At 41.9% G+C, this 19272-nt stretch overlaps 1 protein-coding gene across 1 annotated transcript in view; it reads right to left on the reverse strand.

Annotated features, from left to right (window-relative positions):
- The window catches only part of PANX1 (pannexin 1), a gene marked incomplete at both ends in the record, with an annotated part of 49123 nt that extends 30316 nt beyond the window's left edge, over nt 1–18807 (reverse strand). Inside the window, one exon of the mRNA XM_080693091.1 lies at nt 18627–18807. Coding sequence (XP_080549217.1) covers nt 18627–18807 — 181 coding nt within the window. The remainder of the gene's footprint in view (nt 1–18626) is intronic.
- Nucleotides 18808–19272: the final 465 nt, after the last annotated feature.

The following is a 19272-nucleotide window of genomic DNA, read 5'->3' on the forward strand; positions in this document are numbered from 1 at the left end:
AGCTGAAATGAGCAGCCGCAGATAATTCGGGTGTAATTCAGCAGTTCTTTCAGAGCAAAGAATGTCTAAAATTCCCAGTGGCCAAGCTCATCACGCCTGCCAGGGACTCAGAACAGAGCTCAAAACCAGAAAAGAAATACGCCAGCCTCACAGTCGAGGGCATGGCAGCGGTGCCATATTGCCAGTAGTGGCGGCAAGTTCACCACGACCGTGACAGCTCCAGTTCAGCACGCACAATAACCGTAAGTGAAACTGCAGCCCCTACAGGAGAAATCCTAGCACTGCACCCTCAGGGACTTGCGCAGCTTTGATAATCTCCCTGGGTCTGAGATTTTGCAGTCCAACCCAGCGAAGGAGTAGTGGTGGCAAAGATACCACATGCTAGTCACAGCTCCCCATGGGAAAATGCCCAGCTTGACACCCCCACAGTCTCATGCAGCCTCAATTAACTCCCTGGGTCTGAGACTTTATGATACAACCCAGTAAAGGAGCAGTGGCGGCTGAGATTACCACAAACTCGAGATCCAGAGCACCGTAAGTGAAGTCGTGGTGACCTGGGGAAGAACCCAGAGAAGGCACAAACTTCTGAAATCATGAGAAAGAGGAACAATAGAGCAATGAACGCCTATAACCCCATAAAACAGAACCTGATAACACAGAAATTCAGAGATCTCGAGAAGATCAAATCAGAAATATAACTGTAGAAATAATACAAGACTTTAAAAGAATTTAGAGAGAGTCTAAAAGAAATAAAGGATGCAATCATTGAAGTAAAGGCCTCAATTCAAAGTATAAACAATTGATTAGACCACATGGAGAATAGAATCTCACTCCTAGAAGATGATCACTCCAAAAATGAATGCATAATTTATAACTTAGAAAAAAATCAGACAGCAGGAATCTAACACTGAAGAAATATGGGCCCATTTTAAAAGAGCTAACCTAAGAATAATTGGAATAGAGGAGGGAAAAGGTGAAACCAAAGGGATCAATAATCTCTTCAAAGAAATAATAGAATATTTTCCAAACATAGAGCAAGAGGTCAATACACAGGTCCAGGAAACTTATAGAACTCCCTTTAGACAGGATCAGAGAAAAGGTTCCTCATGCCACATAATTATCAAAATGACCAATTTAGAAGCCAAGCAGAGACTCTTAAAGGCAACAAAAACAAAAGGCCAAGTGACATTCAGAGGCAAACCAATTAGAATCACTCCAGACCTCCCAAACCAAGTCATGAGAGCCAGAAGGGCTTGGAGTAACATATTCCAAACTCTGGAAGAAAACAACTTCCAGCCAAAAATTTCCTACCCAGCAAAACTATCTGTCAAATTAGATGGGGAAATAAGAAGTTTCTATGACAAACAGAAACTGAAGGAATTTATGTCTTCAAAACCAGCGCTAGAAAAAATACTCAAAGAGATTAACTACAAAGAAGAACTAGGTAATACATACCAGAACCAGAGAAACAAGATTTTCCTTCCAGCAGACAACTAAGCAAAGAAGAATAAACAGTATTTCAAACAGAAATAAAATCTTAACATGTTACGAATTAAAAATTATCTCTCAATAATCAATAATGGCCTCAATTCCCCTATAAAAAGACATAAAGTGGTAAATAAATTAAAAACCAGAATCCTTCCATTTGCCACTTAAAAGAAACACACTTTACAAGTAAAGATAGTAAGAAACTCAAGGTAAAGGGCTGGAGCGAGGTAATTCATGTTAAGTAGCCATCCTAACAAATGTGAAGTAGTATTTCTCTATAGTTTTTATTTGTATTTCCTTAAAGATTAGTTATATTATGATAATAATGAGTGATATTCATGTGTTTATTGGTCATATAAAAACCTTTGGAGATTCATCATCTATTTTAGTCTTTTACCTATTTCTAAATTGTATTGTTTGCTTTTATTGTTGCTAATTTTTAGGATTTCCATTTGGAATATTAATATACCTTCAGATATAGCATTTGGAAATATTTTATCCCATTCTATCAGTAACTTTTAATTCTGTTTACATTGTCTTTGGATGTATAATATTTTTCTATTTTTTATGAAGTTTGTTTATTCTTTTGTTGCCTGTGCCTTTGGAATCATATCCAAGAAATCACTGCCAATTTCAATGTTGTAAAGTTTTATGACCCTGGTTTTCTTCTAAAAGTTTATAGTCTTTTTTTTTTTTTTTTTTTGTGGTACTGGTGTTCCTGGAAGCCCTTCTACCTCCGGGCTATACTCCCAGATCTATTTTATACTTTTTATTTGAAAACAGGGTCTCTTAAGCCAGCGAGGCTGGCTCCGAACAAGTGCGATCTTCCTATCTCCGCCTCCCAAGCACGGGGATTACAAGCACGTGCCACCATGCCTGGCTATAGTCTTAAGATTTACATTTAGGTCTTTTATCTATTTTTAGTTAATATTTGTATATGGTGTTAGGTAAAGGCCCAATTTTATTCTTTTTCATGTAGTTATTATTTTCAACAATATTTAGTGAAAAGATTACTATTTCCTTCACCAAATATTTTTGGAAACCTTGTCAAAAATAACTTGACCATATACAGAAGAAAAAAATAACATATCAAAGTTAATCAGGAAACCAAGCATGGGAAGGGGGGAGGGGGAGGGAAGGGTTAGGGACTGGTAGGGGCTGATTGGGTGATGTATGCATGTATGTCTTCACAAGGTTTTTATCCCATTAAGATGTATGACTACAATGCACCAATAAAAACTTATTTAACAAAAAATAATAAATAATAAAATAAAATAAAAATTTCGAATATAAATATCAATAGACATAACCTCAACCAAAAGCTTTTTGTAAATCTCAGCAATTTTAAGAGTGTAAAAAGCTCCTGAGGCCAAAAAATTTAATTTTGTGGGTTTTTGTTTGTTTGTTTTGTTTTTGCGAGTCTGGGGATGGAACCCAGGGGCATTTGACCTCTGAGCTACACCCCTTGCCCTATTTTTTTATTCTTTATTTTGAAACCGGGTCTCACTGAATTGCAGAGCGCCTCACTAAGTAGCTGAGGCTGTCGGTGAACCGCGATTCTCCAGGTCTCAGCCTCCCGAATGCTGGGATTACAAGCGTGCGCCACCATGCCCGGCTCAAAAAATTTAATGTTTAATGTAAATGTATTTACTCAGATATCTCCTCCCACCTAGAAACAAACCAGTATAAGACTCTCTGGTCAGAAGGATCAGGTGTTTTCATGTGAATTAATATTTTTTACACTCAGAATAGAAAGAGCCCTAAGAGTTGACTATGTTAAGAAAATCATCATATACCAATGGATAAGGACCAGGTTCCCAATAAATAATAGTGAGGGAATTATCAGCTACAGTATTGACATCTCATCAAAAAAAAAAAAAAAACAGATTAAAGTGGTAAATGTTTAAATAAAATTATTAAAGATAATCAGAAAAGTGGATATTTATCTGCTCTAATGATGAACTATATCAGTCTTAACACAATGGAATTGAAAAAAATATGTACAGTTTTGACCAAAAAAAAAAAAAAAAGGCCGGGCGTGGTGGCGCACGCTTGTAATCCCCGTGCTTGGGAGGCGGAGACAGGAGGATCACGCAGGTTCGAAGCCAGCCATGCTGGTGTAAGAGACCCTGTTTCAAAAATATAAAATAGGTCTGGAAGTGTAGCCCGGAGGTAGAAGGGACCCCTGTACCACAAAAAAAAAAAAAAAAAAAAAAAAACTCACAAAACTTACCACAAATAAAATTTAAAAATAACTGAATTCTGTCTGGGCATGGTGGTGTACACTTGTAATCCCAGCATTTGGCAAGCTAAGATAGAAGAATTGTGGTTCACAGAAGGCCTTAGCTACACAGAAGGCCTTAGCTACTTAGTGAGGCTTTTTGCAACTCAGTGAGACCTTGTTTCAAAATAAAGAATAAAAAAGAGGGTTGGGGGTATAGCTTGGAGGTAGAATGCCCCTGGGTTCTATCTCCAAATCATAAAAAAAAGAAAGAAAAGAAAAGAAAAGAAAAGAAAAGAAAAGAAAAGAAAAAGAAAAAAGAAAAGGAAAGAGAAAAAAGAGAAAGAAATAACTGAATTTTGGCATTACCAGTATTTTCTTTTTCAAATGATTCTACTATATTTTTACGTGCTCTCATCATTAATAAATTTTTGCTTGTTATGTCTTTTCATATATCGTGTTCTATTGCTATTATTCTAGTTGATTTGAATGATACCAGTTTTCAAATAATTTGACTTTTTAACACTGACTCTACTAAGACACATAAAATTCCTTCTATAGACAAAACTAACACTCATTATCCAAAAATGCTAAAATCCTGACATCCCTATTCCCTTCATTTATTTATACACACTTTACTGATTATTTACTTTGTATCAAATTTTAAGGACAAGTGGTCCCTGCCTCCAATAACTTTAGTGGAGAAACAAAATTTAACAATTTATTATATGTCATTAACTGTAGCTTGTGTTACCAGGGAAATTTACAGAATGCAGAGAATCCCTATCAGTAAGTCCAACTTAAAGTTGCAATTTTACCCCTGAAATGGGTCATTTATTTACTAAAAGAGGGACAAGAAAATACTCCTTCTAAACCTCTGACAGTTGCATTTAGAGAAAGTCCGAGTGGGACAGAGCACGAGACAGTGTTTTTTCTACTTACTGGAAAGAGAAAGTCAGGAATGCAAAGCCATTCTGGAAAATGATTTCATCTTTTTGGAAACTAATACTGTTCTGGGCTTGCTTCCTTTCAGTGTTGGGGGGAATGAAACATTTGTAAAGACTTATGTACAAACAAGTTGCATGTGTAAGAGTAGAAATTTTGAAAGAATGTAAGTGTGCATCACTAGGTACTGTCTAGATGAATTAGGATAAGAAGATACTGTCTCATCGAATGCTGTTCTGCCTATTAAAAGGCATTATTTATGTACTGACATGGAAAGCTCTTCAAAACATTCTAAGTGAGCAAGTGGAGGTGGCATATGCCTATAATCCCAGTACTTGGGAAGCTGAGACAGGAGGATTGCAGATTCAAGACCGACCTCAATTATTTAGGGAAGCTCTCAGCAACTTAGTGAGATCTTTCTTCAAAAATAAAAGGGCTTGGGGAAGAGCTTCAAAATGGTGACTGCAGGATGAAGCACATCTCAGTAGCTGGAACAAACAGAGTTAAGCTACTGAAAAGGCAGTGTCTTGACAGACAAAGTAAACAAAGCAGTGGAAGATACTTATGACAAAAACAAACATGAATCACGGCAGAGGGAAATCTAGTGCTCTGAACATGAGATTCACCGCAGAAAGCACAAGCCTGCAAATGACCTGGTGTGGCAGCTGGCACCGTCTCCGGCCACTGGCCTGAACCACATTTACTGGCTCAGGCACTGCAGCCCTGAGAAATCCCAACAAATATTCTAAGAACTTGAAGAGCAGAAAGCGGCTGAAGAGCAACAACATCTTAGGCAACCAGCACCATGCTTCAGGGACACAGAAAAAAGATCCAAAAGCCCGTGTACTTCCCAGAGGCAGCACCCGCAGTGGCACACTGTGCCCTCCAGGGACCCAGCCCACACGACAGCAAGGTAACTGGGTCTCATGACTCAGTCCAGAGCAGCCACAGGACCCCAGCGCGCTGGAACCTGGCAGCCTATCCCGGAGGTAGTACAGTTGGAACCTCCAGAGACACGGGAAGGGCTCATAGTGCTCAAGGGCAATGCTTGCACGGGGTCACTGCGGGTCGCTCCAAGACTACACTGGACTCCCTCTGCCGGTGGAGGTAGGGAGGACAAGGCCTGAGATCATAGAGCCAGGGCTAGAGAGTATGGAGCCCAAGGCTGGAGGGCGTACATGAAACTCATTAACAGTGATGCCAACTCACTGACAACTAAAAGCAAAGCTGTCAAAGGTGAAAGAGGGATGCTAACACTCATAAAGTGAGTTCAAAAGCTGACAATAGGGTACGGTGCAAGTGAGAGACACTGGAATATACTCCAGAATCTATCACAGTGAACAGACATACAGATATTACACAGGCCCTAGCCATATATATGTAAATTAGCTGGAATGTTATTTTTTTTCCTCTCAAACTGTCGCTAGTGCTTTTTTTCATTCCTTTTTTTCTTTTATGTCATTAATTTATAATTGTTACTTTTTGTAATTTGTTTTGTTACTTTTTATTCATGTTTGCCCCTTCTCCCCATTCCTTTTACACAATTCCTCACTCTAGCCCATCTACTTTCTTCTCTCAAAACTTTATATTTTCTTACTGTATCTCCTTGTTTTATATTCAAATTATTTCATATCTCCATACCTAAATACTCTACTAACTACAAGAATCCTACTATCTAACGTTCTCTCATTCTCAACCAGATACTACCTTATTATACTTAAATTCTTACTCAACTGAATCATATCCTCTTCTTTACCTGACTCCTGTACCCATCACCCCAGCTACTCTCCCCTTACACAACCCTCACCATTGAAAAAAGCACTGCTTACCCATGCACAAACCTACTCACACCCCTAAATTCCTACTGCTAAGATTGGATAAGACAGATTACCCACAGAGTCACATGCAAAAAAGATGCCAGGAAATTAGAAAAACAAGCCTGAGTACCCTGAAAATATGAGAACTAGGAACAGTGAGGATATAAGGGAAATCACAAATACTGACCTACAAGAAATGCATGAAGGAAAATTCAAAATCCTAATATTCAATATGATGAAAGACTTTACAGCAAGTATACTGAAAATGAAAGAGGAAATGGAGACATTAAGAAAAATCAGAAATAGTTCTGAGATGAAATGAGTCAATAAATAAAATGAAAACAGCAATAGAAAGAAATTCTGGAAGATTAGATGAAATGAAAAACATAATATCACTGTTAGAAGACAGTTAATTCAAAACTGAAAGCACAGTCAATAGCATACAGAAGTCATTACAGCAACAAAACCTAAACATCCAAAAACAATTAGACAACACGAAACATCCTAACTTACAGATAAAAGGCAATAAAGAAGGGATAGAGATACAGATCAAGGGTATTTGTAATCTCTTCAAAGAAATAATTTCAGAAAACTTTTCAAACATGGGCAAAGACTTGGACATACACATTTAGGAAACATACAGAACACCATTAAGACAAGATCAAAGAAGGATCTCCCCACACCATGTAATAATCAAAATGACCAACACAGAGGCCAAGGAAATAATCTTAAAAGCAGTAAGAACAAAAGAACAGGTGACATATAGGGGCAAAACAATAAAAATCACCCCAGATTTTATAACTCAAGTCATGAATGCCAGGAGAGACTGGTATGATGTAACCCAGAGAGACTGGTATGATGTAACCCAAACCCTGGAATAAAACAACTTCTAACCAAAACTGCTATATCCAGCAAGGTTATTATTCAAAATTTATGGAGAAACAAAAGTATTTTAAGATAAGCAGAATTTCAAAAAATTCATGAATACAAAGCCAACACTAGAGAAAATAAAGAAATAAACCATCAAGAAGAAATAGATGCAAATTTCAGAACCAGAGAAGAGATGAAGTTGATAAGGAGGGCAACTAAGCAAAGAAGATATAACATTATATCAAACAAGATAGAACACAAAATGACAGGAAACAAATATCATATTTCAATAATAACCCTGAATGTCAAAGGTCTTAACTCAACAATCAAAAGACAGACTAGGCTGGGCGTGGTGGCGCATGCTTGTAATCCCCGCGCTTGGGAGGTGGAGACAGGAGGATCACGCAGGTTCAAAGCCATCCACGCTAGCTTAAGAGGCCCTGTTTCCAAAAATAAAAAGTATAAAATAGGTCTGGGAGTGTAGCCCGGAGGTAGAAGGGCTTCCAGGAACCCCAGTACCACACACAGAAATCATCATCATCATCATCATCATCATCCAAATATATGCTGTTTGCAAGAAACCCACCTTACAGCCAAAGACATTCACAGGCTGAAAGTAAAAAGATGGAAAAAGACATCTCATGGTAAAGGAGACCCAAAACAGGCAGGGGTAGCAATGCTGATATCCAACAAAACAGACTTTAAGCTAAAACACAGAAGAGACAAAGCAGCGCACTTCCTTTTTATTAAAAGGAACAATTCACCAAGAAGATATTATGATAGTAAATGTTTATGCCCCAAATGTGGTGTACCCACATTTGTAAAACAAACCCTTCAGGATATCAGATCTCAAATAGACCCAAATACAATAATATTGGGAGACTTCAACACACCTCTCATGCCACTAGATAGACCTTCAAGGCAAAAGATGAGTAAAGACTCTGCAGAACTGATGAAAACTATAAACCAAATGGACTTAATAGACATATACAGAATATTTCAACCAGGAAAAACAGAATACACATTCTTCTCAGCAGCCCAGGGCACCTTCTCCAAAATAGATCACATTCTGGGGCACAAAGAAAGCACCAGCAAATTCAAAAGATGTAATTTAATTCCCTGCATCTTTTCAGACCACAATGGAATGAAACTAGAAATTAACAACAGGAAGAACAAAATAAACTATTTCAATACATGGAGATTGAATGATAACACTATTGAATGAGGAGTGGGTAAGATCAGAAATACGGGGAGAAATAAAACAATTTCTGGAATTAAATTAAAATAAAGACACAACTTACCAAAATCTATGGGACACTTTAAAGGCGGTGTTAAGAGGAAAGTTTATAGCATTGAGTGCCCACATAAGAAGAACAGAGAGTCACCAAGTAAACAACCTAATGACATATCTCAAGGACTTAGACTGTAACAGTCTAATCCCAAAGCCAGCAGAAAGCAGGAAATAATTCAAATCAGAGCAGAAATAAATGAAATAGAGAACAAAAAAAATCAATTTAAAAATCAACAAAACAAAAAGCTGGTTTTTTGGAAAAATTAATAAGATTGACAAACCCCTGGCCAACCTAACCAAAACAAAAAGAAAATCAACTCAAATTATTAAAATCAGAAATGAAAAAGGAGCTATCACCACAGACAGTGGGGAAATTCAAAGGATTATCAGAAACTATTCTGAAAATGTATACTCCAATAGACTGGAAAACATGGAAGGAATTGACAGATTTCTAAGCACATATAATCTACCTAAATTGAACCAAGAGGAAATAGCAAGCCTAAACCAACCAATAGCAAGCAAAGAAATAGAAAGAGCAATAAAAATTCTGTCATCAAAGAAAAGCCCAGGCCCTGATGGGTTTCCAGCTGAATTCTACAAAACCTTCAGTGAGGAACTAATACCACTACTTCACAACTTGTTCCAGGAAATCAAGAGATGGAATTCTCCCAAACTCCTTCTACGAGGCCAGTATCACATTTATACCAAAACCAAATAAAGATACCTCAAGAAAAGAAAATTACAGACCAATATCCTTGATGAATATTATGTAAAAATTATAAACAAAATACTAGCTATACACATTCAAAACCATATCAAAAGAATTGTACACTGCAACAAAGTTGGTTTCATCACAGAAAATCAAGCCTGGTTCAAGATACGCAAATCAATACATGTTATTCACCACATAAATAGAACTGAGAATAAAAACGCATGATCATATCAATAGATGCTGAAAAGGCATTTGCTAAAACCCAACACCCATTTATGTTAAAAACACTGGAGAAAATTGGAATAGAAGGAACATATTTCAACGTCATTAAGACAATATACCATAAATCCAAAGCCAATATCATATTAAATGGAGAGAAACTACAAGAATTTCCTCTAAATTCAGAAACAAGACAAGGATGCCTACTATCACCAATCCTTTTCAATATAGTACTCTAGACTCTTGCCACAGCAATAAGACAAGAGAAGGATATCAAAGGAATTCAAATTAGATAAGAGGAATTAAAATTATCTTTGTTTACAGATGACATGATCCTTTATCTAGAAGACTCAAAGAACTCAACTCAAAGACTACTCAAGCTGATCAATCAATTCATCAAAGTTGCATAATACAAAATCAACGTAAAGAAATCAGTTGCTTTTCTGTATGCCAACAATGAATCCATAAAGAAAAAAATAAAGAAAACAATCCCATTTACAATAACCTCAAAACCAATAAAATACCTAGGAATAAACCTAACCAAAGATATAAAAGATCTCTACAATGAAAACTATAAAATATTAAAGAAAGAAATTGAAGAAGACCTTGGGAGAGGGAAATATTTCCCTTGCTCATGGATAGGCAGAATAAATATAATCAAAATGGCCATTCTGCCAAAAGTGATCTACAGATGCAATGCAATTCCTATTAAAATACCAACAACATTCTTCATAGACCTAGAAAAATCAGTCATGAATTTTACATGGAGAAAGAAAAGACCCAGAATAGCCAAAGCAAATTTCAGCAATAAGAACCATGCAGGAGGTATCACAATCTCTGACTTTAAATTATACAACAGAGCAATAGTAGTAAAAGCAGCATGGTATTTGCACAACAACAGGCATAGAGACCAATGGAATAGACTAGAAGATATAGAAACAATCCCAGCATTCGGGAGGTGGAGACTAGGGGATTGCAGTTCGTGGACAGCCTCAGTTACTTAGTGAGGCACTTTGCAACTCAGTGAGACCCTGTTTCAAAAATTAAAAAAGGACAAAAAAATAGGGCTAGGGGTGTAGCTCGGAGGTAAAATGCCCCTGAGTTCTATCCTCAGTACCACAAAAAAGAAAACAAACAAACAAACAAACAAACAAACAATTCCACACACTTATAGTCAATTTATTTTTGACAAAGGGGCCAAACTCATATGCTGGAGAAAAGACAGCCTTTTCAACAAATTGTGCTGGGAGAATTGGCTATCCATTTGTAGAAAGATAGAACTAAATCCTTACCTCTCACCATGCACAGGAATCAACTCAAGGTAGATCAAAGACTTGGAAATTAGGACAGAGACTGTGAAGCTATTAGAGGAGGGCATAGGCTCAACACTCCAATATATAGGCGCAGGTAGTAACTTTCTCAACAAGACTTCCAAAGTGCAGGAAATTAAAACAAGAATTAACAAGTGGGATGGCATCAAAGTAAAAAGTTTCTGCTCATCAAAGTAAACCATCAAGAACCTAAAGAGAAAGTCTACAGAATGGAAGAAGATCTTTACCAGCTACCATTCTGAAAGAGGCCTAATATCCAGAATATACAATGAACGCAAAAGACTCTACACTAGCAAAACAAATAACCCAAACAAGAAATGGGCAACTGAATTGAATAGACACTTCACAAAAGAAGAGATATAAATGGCTAATAGATACGTGAAAAAATGTTCAACATCATTAGCCATCAGGGAGATGCAAATCAAAACTATGCTGAGATTCCATCTAACCCCAATCAGAGTAGCAAGCATAAAGAAATCAAATAACAACAAATGTTGGTGAGGATGTGGGGAAGGAGGAACTCTTTCACACTGTTGGTGGGAGTGCAAACTAGTTCAGCCACTATGGAGATTCCCTAGAAAACTGGGAATGGATCCACCATATGATCTGGCTATACCACTTCTGGGTATCTTTCCAAAGGGTTTGAAATCAGAGAACTACAGTAACATATGCATACCCATGTTCATAGCAGCACAATTCGTAATAGCCAAACTATGGAACCAAGCTAGGCCTTCATCAACAGATGAATGGATTGCAAAATTATGGGAAATATATACGATAGAATTCTTTTTTTTTTTTTTTTTTTTTTTTTTGGTGGTACTAGGGGTGGAACCCAGAGGCTCTCTACCTCTGGGCTATACTCCCAGACCCAATTTCTATTTTATTTGGAAACAGGGTCTCACTAAGTTGCTGAGAGCCTCACTAAGTAGCTGAGGCTGGCTTCGAACCTGTGCGATTCTCCTGTCTCAGCCTCCCAAGTGCGGGGATTACAAGCGTGTACCACCACGCCCAGCTTAATATACATGATAGAATTCTACTCAGCAATAAGGAACAACAAAATCATGTCATTCACAAGAAGATGGAAAGACCTGGAGAACATTATATTAAGTGAGATCAGCCAAGCACAGAAAGAGAAGGGACATATGTTTTTTCTAATATGCCCAAACTAGGGAGTATTAGGGTTATCAGAGGGACTCCAGATAATGGAGGAAACTTCAATAAAGCTAGAAAGGAAGGGTGGGAAAGGAAGAAGGCTGAGGTTGATTAATGGAGGAGCTATATTTGAATATATGCATAAGTGTGACTGTAGCATGGTTAACATGTACACTCACTGTTGGGAGGGAGGGAAAGGGGAAGCAGAGGTGGGGGAAAGGGCACTAAGCACTGTGTGGTATGAATTTTCCAATATGATCCACATAAAAATAAGTAAATAAACAAATAAACAAATAAATGGGCTGGGGATGTAGCTCAGAAGCAGAATACCTCTGGGTTCAATTCCCAGTACCACAAAATAACAAGAAAGAACAAACTATTATAGCATGAATACTTTTAAAAATAAAGTATACACATTACATTAATGCACAGTAAGGCTGTAACATCAATGCAAGAACAGCCTGTCTGGATAGCATGCAACCTTATCCTGGCTCCTTGGTTCTGAGTATGAGTTGAGGGTGTGATTTTTGGGGACCTCTACCAGGAGGCCCTAAATATTAGGCCACTCTTATAGACAGTCCTGAAAAGAATCAACCTGTTTTGCCAGATGGTACATTTTATTTTATTTTATTTATTTTTTATTTTTTGGTGGCACTGGGGTTCCTGGAAGCCCTTCTACCTCCAGGCTACACTCCCAGACCTATTTTTTTATATGTTTATTTGGAAACAGGGTCTCTTAAGCCAGCGAGGCTGGCTTCGAACCTGCGCGATCCTCCTGTCTCTGCCTCCTTAGCTTGGGGATTACAAGCGTGCACCACCACGCCCGGCCAGATGGTACATTTTAAAAAGCAGCCTGAAGATGTTCCCAAAGATGTACACAAATCCAGCCACAATAGAGCATTTGACTTTGGCCACCTGACTGCAAACTCAGTTACAGGAAGCAAAAGGGAAACTGTAGCCAAATGGTTTTGCAAGCAGCTGCCATTATTACATCTGAGGATGGCTCAATGCCTGCCCTGTGAAAGAGCGAACCTAACTTGGAAGGGACACATCCCTCTCTGCCAGAAATGTGGCTGCCCACTGGGGGAGCAGTGTGGTGGATGGGGGAGGGAGAGGAGGACACCTGGCAGACCAGAGGCCCTTTCCTGAGGGCCTCTACTGTCCCCCCCACATCTGCTCCAGCCAGCTTGGCTCAGGACAAGAAACATCCCCAGGAGGCTGGAGCTGCATGCTAGCTGAGGTCACAGGAAGATCAAAGTGAGCCCTGAGTCATCAGACCCTGCACAGCCCAAAGCTGTGCATCAGAGATTCTATAGGTAAAAAAACCCCAAGAAGCCAGGTGTGGTGGCACACACCTGTAATCCTAGTACTTGGGGGCTGAGATGGGAGGACTGTAGGTATGAGGACAGCCTCAGCCAACGTAGTGAGAGTGACTCTCAGCAACCTAACAAGACCCTGTTTCCAAATAAAAAATAAAAAAGACTGAGGGTGTAGTCTTTGGGTTCAGTCTCCAGTACCCCCCCCCACACACACACACACATCCAGTCTCCTCAGGCTGCACTAACAAAATGCCACAGATGAGGTGGCTTTAAAACCACGCATTTACTTTCTCACAGTTCATAGTTCTGGAGTCTGAGAAGTGCGAGTCGAAGGTATCAGCAGATTGTGTCTGGTCCCAGATCTCTTCCTGGCTTGCAGAGAACCAACTCCTTGCTGAGTACTCATACGTGATCCTTACAGTCATGCCTATGGAGAGGTCTCAGTCTTTTTCTCTGTAAAGGTGCTAATCCCATTATGAGGGCCCCATCTTTATGACCCCCATCTAAACCTAATTATGCCCTGAAGTCCCCATCTCCAAACATTATCACTCTGGAGGTTAGAGCTTCTTCAATAGTTCAGGTAGAAAGAATTTCAGAGCATGAAGATCATGTGGCTCCGACACAACATGTTCTACAGTAAGTTGTCATCCAGCTATTTCCTAAAACCTCTGCTCTACTTCTAGAGGCACTTGGGAACAGATGTATTAGATGCGATAGAAATTGGGGACCCTTTGTGGCAGAGAACTCTGTCTCCCTGCAGTCCCCAAAATACTCAAGATGTGTGGTGTCTGGGCCACATAAAATGCACCCCTCCTTCTTCCACAGAGCAGTCCTTCAGCTTTTTGAATCCTGATTCCTCCTTACTGCAAAAGAGAATGCCAGGCATATGTCATAAGCTTACAGATCCAGTGGAACAACTTACCTCCCTCCCATAATGATATGCACTCTTTATGACCCTTATCAGAGGGGGACAACTGTGAGGAAGTGAGACCATCCCCAGGACAGCACTGATAAAACTGATAATCCACACGAAGCTGGAGCACTTCCAAATAACAGGTGCCCTCACCTGAAATGCTGGCCCTTTCCCTGGGGCCGGCCATTCTCCCAGGGAGGGCCCAGGAGAGGTCTCTAACGTGCCTCAGTTTCTACTGAGCACTTGTTGCGTGGAAGATGTGACACTGATGAGAGGAGGGAAAGGTGAGGGCTTGAGACATTTGGCGACTCTCCTTTCTCTGCCCCCCACAATACTGATTCTTTCAGCATCACAATCTGGGCCATCTTCTGTGGTGGGCCAGATATGTGTAATGGGATTCCCCCCCCCCGCCCCCACGTCCCTACCTCCTGAATCTTACCTCTATGGTAGCCAAGCGGAAGCCACAGGCCTGACCAGAGCAGGTGCAGCCTTGAGTTGCTATATACATCAACAGTTAGTAGCTCACTGTTCACAAGACTTCAAAAGACCAGCTGCCACTCAGGAGTTAAGAGAGTCTCCTAGCCATCCCTTCAAGAGTGTCTCTGCATGTAACTCCCAGCATCAGAGCCGAGAGAGTGGCCACAACCCCAGGATGCTGGAAACACTCCCAGAAATGCCCTCCCCCTTGACCATGCCATTGATTCCACTTTGGCCCTCTGGACCACATCACTTCTATGATGACCTACAACCTGTGGCAGTGAATGAGTAAGCCAGTCTCCTCTGCTCTCTGTCCCCTCCACAATCCTTGCCAGCCCAGGCATCCCCACTTCAGTACCCAACACACTGGGCCAAGAAGCTGCTGTGGAAATGAAGGGACCAAAGTCCCCATGGAGTGGTCATTTAATTAGTCAATTGACTTTATATATACTAGTTTATCAATACAAGTGGAAATTGGCATGTATAATCAATAAAGGCGATTTCCTCACTTCTGATTTTATACACACACCTCAGTGCAAGTGAGAAAACATTCCTTGTACCCCATTTCCATACAGAGCCCCTGGTGCTGACTTCAACTCCCACCTCTCTATAAGACTGAGTCTCTGTAGCTGCGGCAGCCATGCCATCTCATACCTTCCTGTTTTAGCGCACAATATTCCACACACCTGTAATCCCGTCTCAGAGCTCAACCCAACCTGAGTCACAAGAACCCTTCTTTCTGCCTTCCCATGACACTGGGCTTTAGCACACACCTCTGATCCTCCCAGACCCCATGTATCTCATATGAAGAGGTTTTGTGCCTACCTTCTCTGCTAGATGGTGCTTCTAAGGGGCAGGTTCTGTATCTTACATGTGTCTCACACCCCATTGCCAAGGAACAACCATGCACACCTGGCTCAATATGTATCTAATGATGCCAAAAGCTACCACCTTTCATTCACTCAACTAATGTTGGTGGAGTGGCTTCTAAGTGCCAAGCAAGACACCAGCTTCTAGGGATCAACAGAAGATTAAGTATCTTAAAGGTGATGCAGCCACACAGTGAAGCTATAATGCAATATGTCAAGTATGACAATAAGAGTGTCCCAGAGACCAGAGAGGGAATGGGTGACTATCAGGAGAGGGAGGACAGAGCCACAGTTTAAAGTCTGCATGCTCCTTGACTGAGGTGGCTGCTGCTCCATTTAAATTACTCCACTCTCTGTCGTGGTTATCATTCTTTCTTCTTTAGTTTGTTCCTTTGGTTCTCATCCAAGAGTATAGAGCAGAATTGCACAAAATGAAATGTTGCATGACAAGCCGGGCGTGGTGGCGCACGCTTGTAATCCCAGCATTTGGGAAGCTGAGACAGAAGGATCTGGGTTCATGGAGAGCCTCAGCTACTTAGTGAGGCCCTTTGCAACTCAGTGAGACTCTGTTTCAAAATAAAGAATAAAAAAAAGGAAGAAAGAAAGAAAGGAAGAAAGGAAGAAAAAAATGTTGCAAGACATGTTCCCACTATACCGACTCCATGTATTAATGTATATACTTCTCCCGTTTTTTCTAAGTGCTCATGCAATCTGATAGGTTTCCCCTGGTCCTGTTGGCTGTATCCCACATGCCCATCCTCCTTTTGGAACTCCTGAAGCACTTTAGAAAACATGGGAATCTGCTGGACAGTTCTCTACCCGAATGTCTGTTCACCCTCCTGGTACTGAGCTCAATCACTAAATCATGCATTGCTGAATGCTGTTACCTGCTAGCAGGTCCCTTCCCAGTTGGGTGATGAGCTCAGAGGAGAGAGAAAACAGGTTTTTAAAATCCTTTTACATCCCCTTCGATACACTTGCTAGATAAACTCACTCCTGACCCCAAACCTCAAAATGCCTCCCAGAGAAGCCATCCATTTGGAGGTATCTAAGGAACTTCTGGAATAGGTGCTTCAAGAGTTGCTCTGGAAGGGAGATTAGAGGGGAGGTGGACTTCAATCACAGGGAGTGGCCAATCTTCCCTCATGGTTCTCTGACCCCACAGGTGCCTAAGACTTGCTTCTCCAGCACAGGGACCATGTCTCATTCTTTTTATTTTTTATTTTTTTTTCCCCAGCAATGGGGATGGAACCCAGGAGCATTCTACCCTATATTTTATTCTTTATTTTTGAAACAAGATCTTACTAAGTTGCAGAGGGCATCACTAAGTAGCTGAGGCTGTCATCGAACAGTGATCCTGCTGTCTCAGCCTCCCAAATGTTGGGATTACAAGCATGTGCCACCATGCCTGGCCCTCTCATTCCTTCTTGAGTCCTTGGTCCCTGGCACTTGGTCTAGCATACAGCTGGTACTCAAGGAATGTTTGCTAAAGGGAGAGATTATCTCCAGGACCCATGCTACTTGGTGGTTTTTTCTTCTGGCTAAAAGTCTCAATTCCCTGTCATCTAGAAGACAAAAGGAAACCCCAGTGACTATGACTGCCCAAGGACCAGGAAAACCGAAAACTTACTTTCCACAACTTCCTGCCAAACTGAAAACTTGGTGCTATAGATCACAAAATTAAACTCATCAGCACCCTTTCCTACCCAATTATTCCCTCAACATCACTATTGCTATCAACACCTCCATTCTCTATTCACCCAGGCCTACAACCTTTGCAACAAGTTCAGCCAGCCTCCGGCCTTCCTGAACTATTAGGTGCCCAAGTGCTCCTCAATCTCTCAGGAATAACCCTTCCTATCTCTTCCAATCTGCACCATCCATTCACAAGACCTCAACTGATGCTCCAACTAATGCCATCTGGCTTTCCTATCTCTCCTCTCTCCCCTCCTTCACATGCACACCCTGCCCACCACCAGACAGTCTGTCCTCTGCTCAGTTACGTCCCACTCCTGATGCTGTCCATCTGTGGTTTTATATTATGATCTGACCCAGGCCCATATTCACTCTCAGACCCCAGAAACCCTGACTAACCCTCCTGCATTGGCTTGGACAGTGCCTGTGCATCCTTTTCCAGAAACAAGTAACATGCTTTTCCATCAAAATCTTGGCAACAGTTTCAAGGTTTGTTTATCCAACCCCAACCCAGCTACCACCCTCTGACATAAGCTTTCCCAGACTCACTGGCCTCCAGACCACCCTAGAACTGTCTTTAACCCTCTTACCCTTCCTCCCTGTTGATTCCTACACTCTGTCTTGTGCTGAAAGTCAGGACAGCAGAGGAACACCCGACACTCAGCCAGGGAATCCTGCCAAACCATAACACTTTTAAATCTTACAAGTCTGTAAGATTATCAAGATGACATGACAATTTACACGAAGGGGATTTGTTCTTCTCTCGTTCATAATAAGGATGTCCGAGCAGAGGGTCTCTTTAATACCTGCCAAGCGCAGTTACTTCCAACCCTAAGAAACTAAAATAAGCATCAATTAAGTACAAGACAGTGAAAGAAGAACACAGTTTTTCACGGAGCGCTTGTCTTATCCTCCATTTAGCCACTCGGGAACTTCTCTGGCACAAAATGTTAGGTGAGTGAACAAATACTAGGGGGAGGGGTGGTTAGCGAGAAGACAGTTGTTCTTGGCAAATCTGGTGGCAAGGGAGCCTTCAAAGGACTAGAACTCTAAGCTACAGTGGGGCTCGGAACAAAGTGAGTGAGGCAGAAGGCCTACATATGATACACTGGGGCAAAGAACGCGTCAGCCCACACAACTGGGACCACCTTTCTTCCCAACCATCACGCGCATTGCTGCTGTGAGCACAACTTGGGGGGTGGGGAGATGCAATCCAGTAGACAACAAAATCCCATCTCGGCAGACCAGGGGCAGGCCTGGGAGCCGCCGGCCCAGCTCGGCCCGCTCCTCGGGCCCCGGAGCCTTACCGATGGAGATCTCCTGCGCGAAGGCCAGGGAGATGAGCAGCAGCGGCAGCCCCACCGCGATGCACGTCACCATCTTGTCCACCGCCAGCTCCAGCCGCAGCCCCTTGAACTTGGGCTCGGTGGGCTCCTTCAACAAGAAGTCTGAGAACACGTACTCCGTGGCCAGGTGGGCGATGGCCATGGCTGCTGCGCGCGGGCCCGGGCCGGCGGGGCGCGCGGCTTTCGCTTTCCCTTTTCAGGCTCCCCGGCGGCCCCGCATCCCGCCGGCCTTTGTGTCTCGGTGCCGCAGGCTCGGGCGACCCCGCTCGGGAGCCACAGCTGCCTGCAGGGCGGCCCGGGCTGCGGCTCGGGCTCGGCGAACAAAGCGCCGCCTGCGCCCCCGCCGGCGTCCCGCGGTGGGAGCGCCCCGGGCGGGCCGGGGCCCCGCAGCCCAGCTCGCTCGTCTTCCCGGAACCGCGGGGAAACCGAGGACCCAGCCGCCCCGAGTTTCCGGAAGCCGCGCTGCGGCGGGCGGGTGGGTGGGCGCGGCTGCAGCCCCGACCCCTCCCGGCCGCCCTCTGCGAAGGGATCGTCCCAATTCCGCCCGGAATCCCCGAGCTCCCTGCGCCCTCCGTCTTCTCCCCACTTCCCAGCACGTGGGATTTTA

The sequence above is a fragment of the Muscardinus avellanarius genome, assembly GCF_963383645.1.
Source record: "Muscardinus avellanarius genome assembly, chromosome: 1".
In the NCBI taxonomy this organism is placed as follows: domain Eukaryota; kingdom Metazoa; phylum Chordata; class Mammalia; order Rodentia; family Gliridae; genus Muscardinus; species Muscardinus avellanarius.